The sequence below is a fragment of the Accipiter gentilis genome, chromosome 6, assembly GCF_929443795.1.
Source record: "Accipiter gentilis chromosome 6, bAccGen1.1, whole genome shotgun sequence".
Taxonomy (NCBI): Eukaryota; Metazoa; Chordata; class Aves; order Accipitriformes; family Accipitridae; genus Astur; species Astur gentilis.
In genome coordinates, this window is record NC_064885.1 from 26553284 (window position 1) to 26565897 (window position 12614).

A 12614-nucleotide genomic window follows, 5' to 3' on the forward strand; every position below is an offset into this window, starting at 1 on the left:
CACCAATCATGTCAGCTTAAATAGAAGGCCAAAGGATTAAATGGGCTGCTTACCATTACTCTGAAAGTGTAAATTGATTCATAACAAGCACTTTAGGGCTTTTAGCAATTGCATATTAAGGTAACAGAATAAGTTGTTTCTTCAGCTCGCAGTAACTAAGGTCAATATTAAAACATTTTCCAGCTTCAGCACTGTCCAATTAGTATATTGGCTTACCTGGAAGTCTTCAAAGTGTTATTTTAAAAATGCAATCTAGTCTCAAGCAGTAAGGTCATAAGGCACGTTAAATAGCTGTTAGCTTAGTGAATTCTCTTTAGTAACAGGCTTTCTTTGCTGCAAAATTTTTAAAGTTCAAAGCAGTTGCAAGTAATAGCAAGAACTTTTCATTCTCACCAGACTGATTACAATTCAGCAAAGTCCAAATTAATTTGTTTCTTTGAAAAGACACAGTCTTATTTGGTATTTGTCTTCTTTTGGACACAGTGAACACTGACAACTAGGTGTTCTATGTAATGTACAAATTACTTGCCTGTATATCCAGATGCACAAATACATGTAGCATTTAGACCTTCGCTGTCACAAGTGCCACCATTCTGACAGTTGATGTTAACACAAGGATCTTTGTATAATTCACAGTGCCTTCCTGAAAAGGTAAAATTAGTAATTGCCATTCACATGACGTATACTGACAGCATGAAATCAGTACATACGATAACTTAACTTCACCTGGATGAGCACAACGATGTGCAGCCTCCAAACCTGTCCTATTAGGCTAATGCCATAAGACTAAAGCCATATATTTTATAGTGGCCAAACTTTTTACACACACACACACACCCACCCCCCTCCTCTCTGCTCTTCCCACCCACTGAGGTTTTGGGATAAGAGAGGTGGGACAATTTCTGTTAACAAGAACTGCTGGAGTGTCTATGGAAAACCAATGGTATAATAAAGCATAGTCTGATTAGCTATCTAATAGTCTTCAATAAAATGTAAACAATAATTGTCTTCAGTAAGAATTTTATGTAGTAACTTCTTTAATAATATACATAAGCATTCTAAAGCATCTCACTGACTTTCGCAGGAAACTGAGGAGTAACTAAGGCAATAAAAAGAGAAATTAATTTATTCAAATGTATAGCTAAAAGTAAATAATTGGGCTGCTCAACTTCATGCCACTAGCTTCGCTCTTTCATTCTCAGGTGTAGGCTGTGTGAATTCAGCAGCTTTGACTTGCAGAAGACAGTGCAAGCCGTATCTGGCATACAGAACATAAAGCACAGCAGATTCCCACCCAAGGATGGGGAGAGAGGCTCTACTGCCGCTCCTACATGCATCATTTTCTCTGAATCTACTTTTCAGATAAAAATAGAAAAATCAATACATGAACAATCTAAGTGCATTGATGGCACTGAAACACACAAAAAAAATGTACGTATGTGAATAATGAATGATTGGTGGGACTTCATTTATAATACATCTACTACAGTGAAATTAACTTGCAATTAAAATACCCGCTTAAATTTAGCCTTTAATGTAAGTTTTAAGTCTAAATCTAAATCTTATTACCAGTTTGTCTGGGAATGAATCCAAAGTGACCACTTAGCTAAAATCCTAAGTTATCGTCAAGTTTTCCCATTCTTACACTTTCTACAAGAATTTCAACAAACTGAAGAGCAGGACAGGATTCTGAATGCTTCCACGTGATAACGCTTACAGATAACAAACCCATTTTTCACTTTTTAAGGTGGTTCCTGTTTCTACATTCTTACTGTCCTGCAAACTGTAAAGATGCATAGTCAATAGAAGCATAAACTCATTATGTTTATTATGTATAAAAACTGCAATACAGCTTTGTCATCAGAAAAATGTTTCTAATCATGAGGCAGTGAATGACAGTGAAGAAATTATGTTGCTTGTGGAGATTACAGAACCTACAATGATGGAGGACTGGAAGAGGTTAGGCAAATACATGTGAAAAGTGGACATGCAGCTGATCCTGCCTTACTCCTTCCCAATTCTTTCATGAATACCAATTGTGTTGCACTGGAATTGGGCAGTCTGTGAATTTGAATTTGGAGAGTTTGAGATGCAGAACTATACAGAGGTAAAATTAGCAAGAAAATAGTCTTTAGAGAAAAGAATATGAGAAAGAAAAATCAATACCAAAAAGGAAGAAATTGGACGCATAATCTATCAGATCTATGTATACAAGCAAATTTATTTAATGAGTGAACGATTAAAAGGAATGAACTTAGTTCTCTAGTGTTCAACACTGCAGTTATGTACAGCAATGCAAGCTTACAGGAGTTATATAAAAACAATCCTCTCAAGTTAATAGGGATAAAAATACATACAAGCAACTTATTTCAAATATCTCTATATATTCTAGCTATATGCACACACCTACTCACTTGCTACAGACCTGCTGAAATCACCTGGTCAGTCTGTCAGCAGCAAAAAGGCAGAGCGCTCTAGTTCGAGCACCCTGCAGCTAAGCAGCAGAAGCCAGCAGAGCCAGAAGCCCCCAGGTACCTGCTGGCGGGTACTTCGGCCCAGACCAGCGGTAACGGCTCTTGTCTGTTTGCCAGCGCGGGGGTATGGGGGCAGAAGGGGGGACTGCACGTGGGGAGGTCTGGGTTGGTGGTGATAAAATTGAGGCCTCTCACGGCCCGCGTGGTATCTTGAGCTGGGTACCTTGGCTCTGTTCATTAGTATCACTGAATACCTTAAGTAGCGGAATGACGAAAGCTCAGTAATCAGCAAAAACTGCTTACAGGACCGGGTCCCCTGCTTTCATTTAAAGCAAAATGGGCTGCGCACACAGTGCTTTCAGCTGCATGTACAGGTCAGATGAGAACAGAACATGAAGTCATAACATTATGGTTAAGTGCTCTTTAAACTGTCATGAGAAGCTGAGGGTCATTTCCTCACTAAGCCTCTAAAATGATGAATTCTGTATCTATTGTCAAAGACCAGTGTCATCACCAGCACGAAATACATATTTAGCCTCAAGGAGCTGTTAAGCGAGCGTTACTTATCAACACAGATAAGGACTGATACCCTTAATGAGAAAATGCTGGGGTAATGTTCCTTAAAACATAGTCATTCTATGTAAAAAATATATATATTTTAATACTAATATATAAAATTACATTCAAAATGTTCTCACAGCATGATTCGAAACAGAATACACAAAAAAAGTATCATTTAGCCCTCCACAGAGAGGCACATCACAGACAGCTGGTATGTGCTACTCTATGTAAAGCTGAAATCAACTGCAAGATAAAAGATTTTGTATAGCAAAACACACACTTTTCTCCTCTATTTTATAAATTACTTAAGAAATGCTAAAGACTGATTCCATTTGAACGTATCTAGGAAGAGCTGCAGTTAACATTGGAAAGCATTCACAGATCTACTACTGTCTCTGGGCTTTATGGTCTTCTAAATGAACAATCAACATAAAACTTTCGGTTTTACTCCTTTGTCCTAATGTGTTTCAAATACTAATCTTTTATTACTATGTTTTTAACTCACTTCACTGGAGAAAATAAATAAAAAAAGAATTTGGAAAGCCCTCCATGTGATGGCTCCTAACAATAACTGATGAAAAATTTTATTTAACAGTTATGTTTTCTATTAAAAACTCCTCACTTTCTAACATATCTTAAAAACAGCAGAAAAAAGTACACCTAAGAAGAACAGGGAGAAGCCATTTGTACCCTCAGACAAGGACATGCATTCCTCACAGACCAGCTAAATCTGAACTACTCATTTGAATAAAGATTATGGCATCAGGATCTACGCTGAAGTCTGTTTCCCTCAATTTTAGATGTGGGTTTTATTTCTGCTCAGTGAAGGATATTGTAGATCTCTGTTCGTAACAGAACCTACCATAAAAAATACATAGAACAATTCAAAAAACAAGAGGCAAACCCTATCCTACCTTCATATTCAGCAAGGCACACACACTCGTAACTGTTGACGAGGTCTCTGCAGGTGGCTCCGTTCTGGCAGGGTGCAGAAAGGCATTCGTTATATTCCTCTTCACAGTAAAGGCCGTGGTAACCTAAATCACATGAAGAGGAAATAAAACAAGCTATGAAACACTTCCCAGTAAAAAATAACAATTAAGCAACTATAGACTGCAGGCAGATGCTTGCTAATTGAAATATACTGTGCAGACAGATACATGTTAAAACACTGATTTTAAGGACACCTGCTCCCCAGGTGAAAATAACAAAAAAAAAAAAAATAATAATCCTGGAAGCACAATGTTCCAAGAGAAGCCCTAGCCCCTGCAATAAACCACAGTGAGGCCATAAGCACTGCAACTGGTGACCAAGGCCACTAGGAACAATGTGAATACCTGCACTCCAATTGTAAAAAGGAATAAACTAATATTGACGTATCTCCTAGCCTTCTCAGATCCTTGCATCAAAGCGACTTTTCATCAAAGTAGTGATAATTGTATAACAGTAGTTAGAATGATAATATATTTTAACTTTAATGCTGTACAATGTCAAGACACCCTAGAAGCCTTATGATACTTAATTTTTTACAGTATTCCCAAGCCGCAGGCAGGTATTATGGCCTCATTATGCAGACATAGAAAGTAGAAGCACAGAAAAGCTATAAGACCTATTAATGGCCACTGAGTCATTTGTATCATGAGGTAAGAAATAAGGAGTTAATCCACTCAAAATAGCACTTTTCTCATTATTTAGCATGCCATACAATCATTAGCCTTAACACTAGTGGAATTACTTTCTCGACATAGTTTATCAGGTCAAAGTAGTACCTACTCATATTAAGTAACAGCATTAATTAGTACAGTGTAACAGAGGAAATAAACTAGCTCTAATGCTAAAAAATGTTTGCCTGATAATATTGGTTACTCAGTATTAAATATAAAGAATCTTAAGCCTGGTCATTTTGAAGACTATTATATTTGATACCAATAAGCTTATTTAATTCCTCTTCAAAAGACTTTTGTTAAAGAAAAGCTTCCTCTCTTCTTTCTTGTTACTTTTTTCTTCTCTTTCTTTTTTTTTTTTTTTTTAACCTTTCTTAAGGTAGGGGCATTCCAACTCCAGAAACAATGTCTAAATTTATAGGCAATTAATACATCAAAAAGAAAAACAATAAAATAGATAGGTCATAATGCTTAGTAAGCAAAAATAATGCATTTAAATGCAACATAAACACTACTTTCTTCCTAACAGACAAGCATTAGCACAGAAGAAACTGCTGGTGTGTTTGACCAATGAAAAAAGTACCAGGCAATTTGCTCAAGCCTTTCTAAATAGTTGTTTCCCTCTCTTTGGGGGCACAAGGAGTGCTTCATAATTAGCCAAATTACCTTTAGGGGAAGTTTCAGAATTTAATAGATTAAACAGAATATGGTTCTTATCTTTTTGAAAGTACAAATAAAAATAGTACAAAAAATTCTACTAAAACATGTATCTTTCACAATGTTTACCCCTTTCCTGGAAATTACAGCAAATAATTGAGTGACCAGACTTTTGCATTGTCTACACCTCTTCAGCTGTTAGCTACATGCTGCTAACAAATGCAAGTCCTAACATCTGACTTGGGGCATCACACAGCCTACCTCCCTCTCGAGCAAACCAAAGACCAGGCAGTTAACATCACCTGAATTGACTCGATAATTAACACATATTAGTGCTTCAGATGTTTTAGTCAATGGTTTGGCTTCATGAAACCATAGCACCATCTCTTCTTTACCCATCCATGAAAAGGTGGGGATAGAAATTCTAGCCCTTACTATTTTCCACAGAGTAATGCCAGAGACACTTTGTATGCAGTGGTTACTGCGCACTGTTTTTCCTGTTGGGCTGTTATTTTATAATATTTGCCTGGTACTGAAAGCAATGTAGACTGGGAAATTTTTTATTTGTTTTAAACAAAAGCTTCCCTCTATTTGTCAACTGTGCTCAATGTTCTTGAAATTTCATTCTGATTAAGGTCTATATTACACATTTAAAAAGGCAGTTTCAAATATGCTTTCATATTAAAAACACTGTTTCACAAAGAACAGTCATACAGAGAAGATATGTCATGGTATGTTAACAGTACATAAGGAGACTCTTCTTACCCCTACCATGGATTACTTTTGGTTAAATCAGTGAAATATTTAACCTTCTTGACTCGTCACAGCTGTTATTCCTCTCAACCTCCTGTTAGTGTAATATAATACCATGAATATGCGCTTGTAATCTATAATATAATATGATGCACTGGAAAGGTGTTTATGTACTTTTTAAAATCTTGATTTACTCATTACATATAGCTATAAAAGCAATAGATGAATGAACATACAATGAATAAAGATGCAACAGGCATGAATAAAGATGCCAGGGAAAAGGCCTAAAATACAAAGTGTAGATTCTGCAGTGTGATTTTACTTCTTCAGATAATCTCTAGTTAGTAGCAAAGCTTATAGACATGAAATGAGGGTATCTGTCATGAACAAAGAACCAAAGAGAGAGGCAGATTCTTATCTTAGTAAGTGGTAATCTATATTCACTCTCCTGGTCTAAGTTTTCCCCCAAATTCCCACAGAACCATAGAAAACACAACAAATGCCACCTCCAGACACCATTTCCATCCTCCCTCCCCCTCCTTATTATGGATAATTCAAAATAAAACTGTATGAAGATACAACATGTTAGTACTATACAAGACATATACACAATATTACCCATTTGATTCTGCACCAAATTGTCTTTTCATAGTAAATAGTTAGTTGGACTAGTAGCTTATGAAGAAACATTTCAGAACCACTTTCTCCAAAGCTGTTAGGCAGGCAACACAGAATTAATTATGCAAAATGTTATGGGTTTTCTTATCAGTCTATGATGAAGGAAATATCTTTATGTAGTGACATTTGTAGCCGACACACAAACCACCAAAATCAGAAAACTTAAAAGAAAAACATACGGGAATTCCCTGCGTTGAACACAGATGTAATCAGACATTTTCAGAAAAAAGTCCTTCCCACTTCTCACCTTTCAGAGGGAACAGAGGGAATTTTGTGACTGAATAGTTGTCTGGTTTCCAAAATCAATGAGAGCTATCGTATCACCTCCTTAGGATTAAGACAGCCCACGCTGTCAGACATGCACACAGCGAGGGAAAGATATTTTCTCTCTCCACGAGAGGGCAGATCTCGCCCACACACGATTTCACCCTCATGGTCCTCATCACCCTGGAGCCAGCAGCTTCCTTCTGCTGTAACTGCTGGGATGGACAAAGTTCTGCTGTGGCACCAGGCACCTGAGGGAAAGGCACGTTTCTTCTCATGGACCCAAGAGGCACCTTATCATTCTTAAGAAACGTTTCTCTCTGTATTACTGCTTTTAAATTGTACTGATATTATAAACCATGTATTATACTGAATTCATACATGTATCTCCAAAAAGACTACATAAATAATTTCTCTATTTTTGTTAAAGAATTTAGATGGAAACAGGAGAATTTTTTACAGACTTCAGAATAACAGATTCTAGTATAGTTGCTTCCTCTCTTTCTAGTAACACTACAATTCTGCTGCTTTTACGTTCACAAGCAATTCCAAATACAGCTATTTGCATCTTTTGTGCTAACAGTTCTTCGGACATATTCAGAAAGAAAGAATTAATACCTACATTAACAACACTTCCCCCGCTGCTGTGTCCTTGAGAAGGGATAAAAACCCACATTGGGCATTGCAGCTTCAAAAAGGGCAATATTACTAAACGTTTTTTTTCCAGGTCACTAGAAATTGGATATGCCTTCAATAACAGCACCTTCATGGACTCAAGCAGAACTTGCCAGTGCATGGTCCCATTCTGATATTCTCCCTTCAGAGGCTGAGGAACAGACAGGGAACCTAAAAAACCCTCCTAAAATAAAGATGTCCCTACATTACCTCTTCTCCCTCTACATGACCGTCCCTCTGCTACTTTTTTTTACAAAGGCAGAAACAAATCTGTTGCCACTCTCTTCTGGATTCCCAAATCCTTCTTTCTCCTTCTTAAGCAACAGGGAGGCAGCCCTTAAGAGGCCAGGATATTTGCCTGATGCTCTCTGGCATGGCCTTCAGACAGCTACGTCCCAAGGTGCACTGCCTTTGCACATGGCTATGTTAAAAACTGCAAAGGGAGAAAACGTGAAAGGGGAAACACAATCTATGTCATGCAGGCTGATGAGGAGAAGCCATGGGTTTTGTCAAAGCCTTCAAGAGCACTAACAGAGCAAAAGATATAGCAGTGCAACATCTTGAGAATATCTGTGCTATCAGGTTAACAAAAGAGAGAGAGAGAAGCTTACTCTCCCTTTATAAATCAATAAAGAACAAAGTGGAAAGCTTTTGAGGCTTTCTTAGACACTAGCTCCTCAACAGTGATTCCCTGGGCTTATCCACACTTAAGACTCCAGCAAATCAAGGCAGCAGGACAAAAATCCCATCTTTATGGGAAGGCCTAATAGGATACAATGCAAGAGAGCTCTACTTTGCAGGCAACAGCATCAGTACATATATATATATGGCTGCTCACTAACAGAGTTGCATGTTATATAGTCAAGAAATAAATGTGTTCAGTTAAAGTCTGAGCTTGTATAGCTATTAAATAAGAGAAGGAGAGAAGAGCTGCTCCAGATGGCAGGAAGGTAGGAAGGCATGCTTACCAGCCATGGCCAGAATGCATAGAGGGTTGTCTTAATGTGGAAGTGGAAACAAGATGAGGAAACAGAAGCAATAAAGGGCTCACAGACAATCTGGAACAGGAATTAACCTAAAGTCACTTCTGCCAGAGCTTGCATTTCCTGCCCCAGTTCCAAAATGTGGGAAGGGAAAAGACAGAGGAAAGAATAATTGCTGCTGCTGCAGATAAATGTTGCACCTGCTGCAAAGGCACTAAGATAAACCTATGCTCCTATAATCATCTATTAAGCTGCATGAGCAAAAAATCAAGTACAGAGGAAACATACTCCATGGTACTACTTCAGAAGTTGGCACCACTCTTCATACCCTGTGGAATTTTTTCTGACACTCCTCTTCTCTTTTTTTTTTTTTTTCTTTTTTTAATATTCTATATGTGCTATCATATATATTTATAAAGTAAAGGGCAAGTGTTAATGTCTGTACATGTGCTTTGCTATGTCTTTAAGAAAGCCAAATGCAAAACTTTGTTGCGACATTTAGTCAATTTCTACATAGATCTCTTTGCTTTGGGCCAGACAAAATTAAAAAGACTATATTAAACATTTGCCTTTCAAATTGATAACAGCAGTTCTATTAAAATAATGGAGCATAAAGACAAAACAAGGTTTAAAAGGAAAGGTTTACGAGGAGGAAAAAAAACTGCTTTAGGATTCAGGGACTAAATAAATGTTCTACAAACAGACGCAATGGGGTCCCACTGGTTTCACAAACCAGGTTCTAGATGAGAAATCCAACAAATGAGCACAAGAGTTTTTATCAGGATCAGTTCTTTAACATGGGGTAAGCATGAAAACACGACACAAACTATGAATCTAATGTCCAAACACTGGGTATTTCTTTGTTACCTGTAAAGGGCTGGGTGATAAGTACTAATAATTGGGGTGTGAAAGCATATAAGTAAAGATTTAAAGGTAAAGTTTCATGTGCAACTGAAAAATCACCCACATAATACAAAGTAGGTATGGTTGCACAGGCTTGTGAATTCCACAGAGCCCTCTGAGCAGACATTTGAAAAAGAAGTGTATTGAACTTGGAAATAACTTACAGATTTTTACCCACCCCCCACCCCCCGTTCCGGAAATAGGAATATTCAAAAGTTCTATACTGCTTTCCAAGTTAACTTATACAAATTAGCTTTTCTATACAAGCTATTAGATGTATAGTTATCCATAATGATGCCCACAATGAAAGCCAACACACAAAAAAATGTAGTAGTAAATGCCTAGTTGTGCACATTCTGCAAACTGTGCAGATATGCAAGTATAATAACTATAATTTATTTTTCTTCAGATCTGTACACTGTCAAAAAAAGCATGGAAACCAAACTACCTACCAAGTGAGGAGACTTTCACAGACCTTGGGCTAATTGGAACTGTTTAAAATTCCTCTCTTGTTTAATTTTTGAGGCAGAAGTAACACAGATGAAAATCCAGCTGACACCATGCCTGCTAGTAGAAACAGTGCATAAAGGAAGGATGACATTCAGGTCACACATATAAGCAAAACTCTGCAGCGCTTTGCTTCTGTAATAAGAAATCATATCCTCTGTAAAATACCTAAAAAAACCCCACCAAAAACATGGCATCCTGGAGCTCAACACAAATAAAAAAAGTGGCAGGTTCTAAAGTTTTTAAAACACCATGTTTCAGTTATACCATATAATCAAAACAGAATACCATTCTAAAATGTCATTTAACAAACTTACCATTAATATATCTAAAAAAATAATGTATAGGAATTCAGGGACATGTCTGAAAGTGAAAGACTCCTGTACAAAGAAGTCAGTAGTCTAGGAGCTGACACACCAGTGCTGAGAGCCTGCAAGCCAGAAAGCCTCAGGGTCAAGTGGCAGAGATAATTTCTTTCCTACTAACGTATGGCAATTTCTGTATGTAGTTCAGTATGTTTATTATCAACCCTTGATTATGGTACTAAACTGCACACAAATTTTATTCATCCACTTTACAAGTAACGTAACAGACACCGTCAAAGTCTCTGCAGGCAAAATTGTGAATAGAATCCAGCTTTTTAATATACCAGAGACATAACCCATCCACTCTGTCAAACTGCTTTTTGATAGAGATACCAAAAATGTGTTAGGCCATGCTCTATAGCTATAGCGGTTTTTAGGAATTGCAACCTAGGAATCCTTAAGTTTATAATTGCTCTTGTCTGCCTTACTTGCAATAATTACACAAAGCAGTGGCAAAGTGTGTGTTACAATGCCTCCTAAATGCTGATCTACACAGAAGTTGATCCCATTTACCTACTATCCCTTTAACTTGTGGGGAAAATCTCTGAAGATAATTGGTTCAAATCCTGCTCCTATGACTTAAAAAAAAATGGAAAAAAAACCCCATGGTGGTATGTTCATAACAATGAAAAGGCATAAAAGAAGGAAACAAACAATTCTGACTATTCCTATCTTGCTACCACCTAGGTGCAGTTCTTCAATGATCTTTTGAAATAAGTTATCCAAGTTTTTAAATTATTGATAGAGTAGTGACAAGCTCACATAATTTGACCTTTAGTTCCACCTTTATATGAAGCAAGAAATTCTATTTGTAGAGGGAATTCCTTCTAAAACAAATTGTCATTTTTAAAAGTGAAGCTTATAGCCATCTACAAAAGGTTTGGAAAAAATAAATTGTTTTTTTTAAATACTTCCCATTAAATTTCACACATGGAGCAACACAAAAGGGGTCAACTAAAGAAGTGCCATATATGGTCTTGGATGCAACCTCTATGGTTTCTCATCTGGCTAACTTTTAAATGCACAAATATTATTTAAATAAAAATAAGTCTCCATAACATGAGAGATCAGAGACTACTTTTAAGTCCAGAGAGACACGGTATTACTTTGAACAAACCTAACCAACAACTTCTAATCAGGTGTAGGTGACACATTTCAGAAAAAAAAGCTTTTCTTTCTCTGAGAATATTTAACTAGCTTTTTGTTGTTTGAACCATAGGCAAAGAACATGCTGAAAAAGATCAAAACTTCCCTGGCTTATATGGAAAAAGAAATGCCTACTTTTTCCTACCATGGCTGCCTTGAGAAAGGGCACTCGTGCTGGACAGCTCCCAATACTCCAGTTCAGAAATCGGATCCCTTTTCATGACAGAAATTTAGAGGAAAATTATTTCACACTAATTGGGAAATTCAGGTTTCTGTTGACTTATCTTCCCATTTCTTATACAAAGGTAAAATATCTCTTCTTGTGTTTTGATTTCTACAATTCAAAGCATTTGAATGCTGACAATTCTTTTCAGAACTTCCCAGAGTATACACAGCACTGATAGTCTTAAAAATGCTCTTCATCAATCTCTGGGGTTTTTGCAGTCAACTGCGGTTTCAGACATATATTGAAAAAAAAGTAAAGATCAAAACATACTGATACATTTTGATCGCTTTCTTTGTTGTCCAGAGTTAGGCAGCTCCTCATCTCCATAACTTCTTGACCCTCTGTAGGGTTTTTTTGACCATGCCCTAACTGTCTGTACCATTCAATAGCTAGAAAAACAGCAGTTTTCTGCTACGAATCCAAACAAGTTAACAAAATACTTGCTAGCCAGTCAAGGAATAGGTTGATGCTACCAAGCAACTCTCATAGTCCTACCCACGGAGTGCTTTTTCCCTGTCTTTCCAGAATTTTTTTTTTAATTTCAATCCTTTTTTTTCCTGTTCACTCCCTCTGCTATTTAGTCGTTCTGGGGGCTGAGTGAGGACAAGTATATCCAAAATGAAGGGGTAAATATTAAACTATTAAATTCTCAGTTCTAAAAATGAATTTAGGAAAACAGCACCTGGCAATTTCAACTACCTGCAATCAAAAAGATATTTTGTCAGACATGGAACTAATTATCAACTGATATGAATTCT

At 37.0% G+C, this 12614-nt stretch overlaps 1 protein-coding gene across 1 annotated transcript in view; it reads right to left on the reverse strand.

The window, feature by feature from the left end:
* The window catches only part of DNER (delta/notch like EGF repeat containing), a 134098-nt gene that overhangs the window by 14949 nt on the left and 106535 nt on the right, over positions 1-12614 (reverse strand). Inside the window, exons 9-10 of the mRNA XM_049803190.1 lie at positions 3950-4072; positions 530-643 (exon numbers count right to left, since the gene is read on the reverse strand). Of these exons, the coding sequence (XP_049659147.1) occupies positions 530-643; positions 3950-4072 (237 nt within the window). The remainder of the gene's footprint in view (positions 1-529; positions 644-3949; positions 4073-12614) is intronic.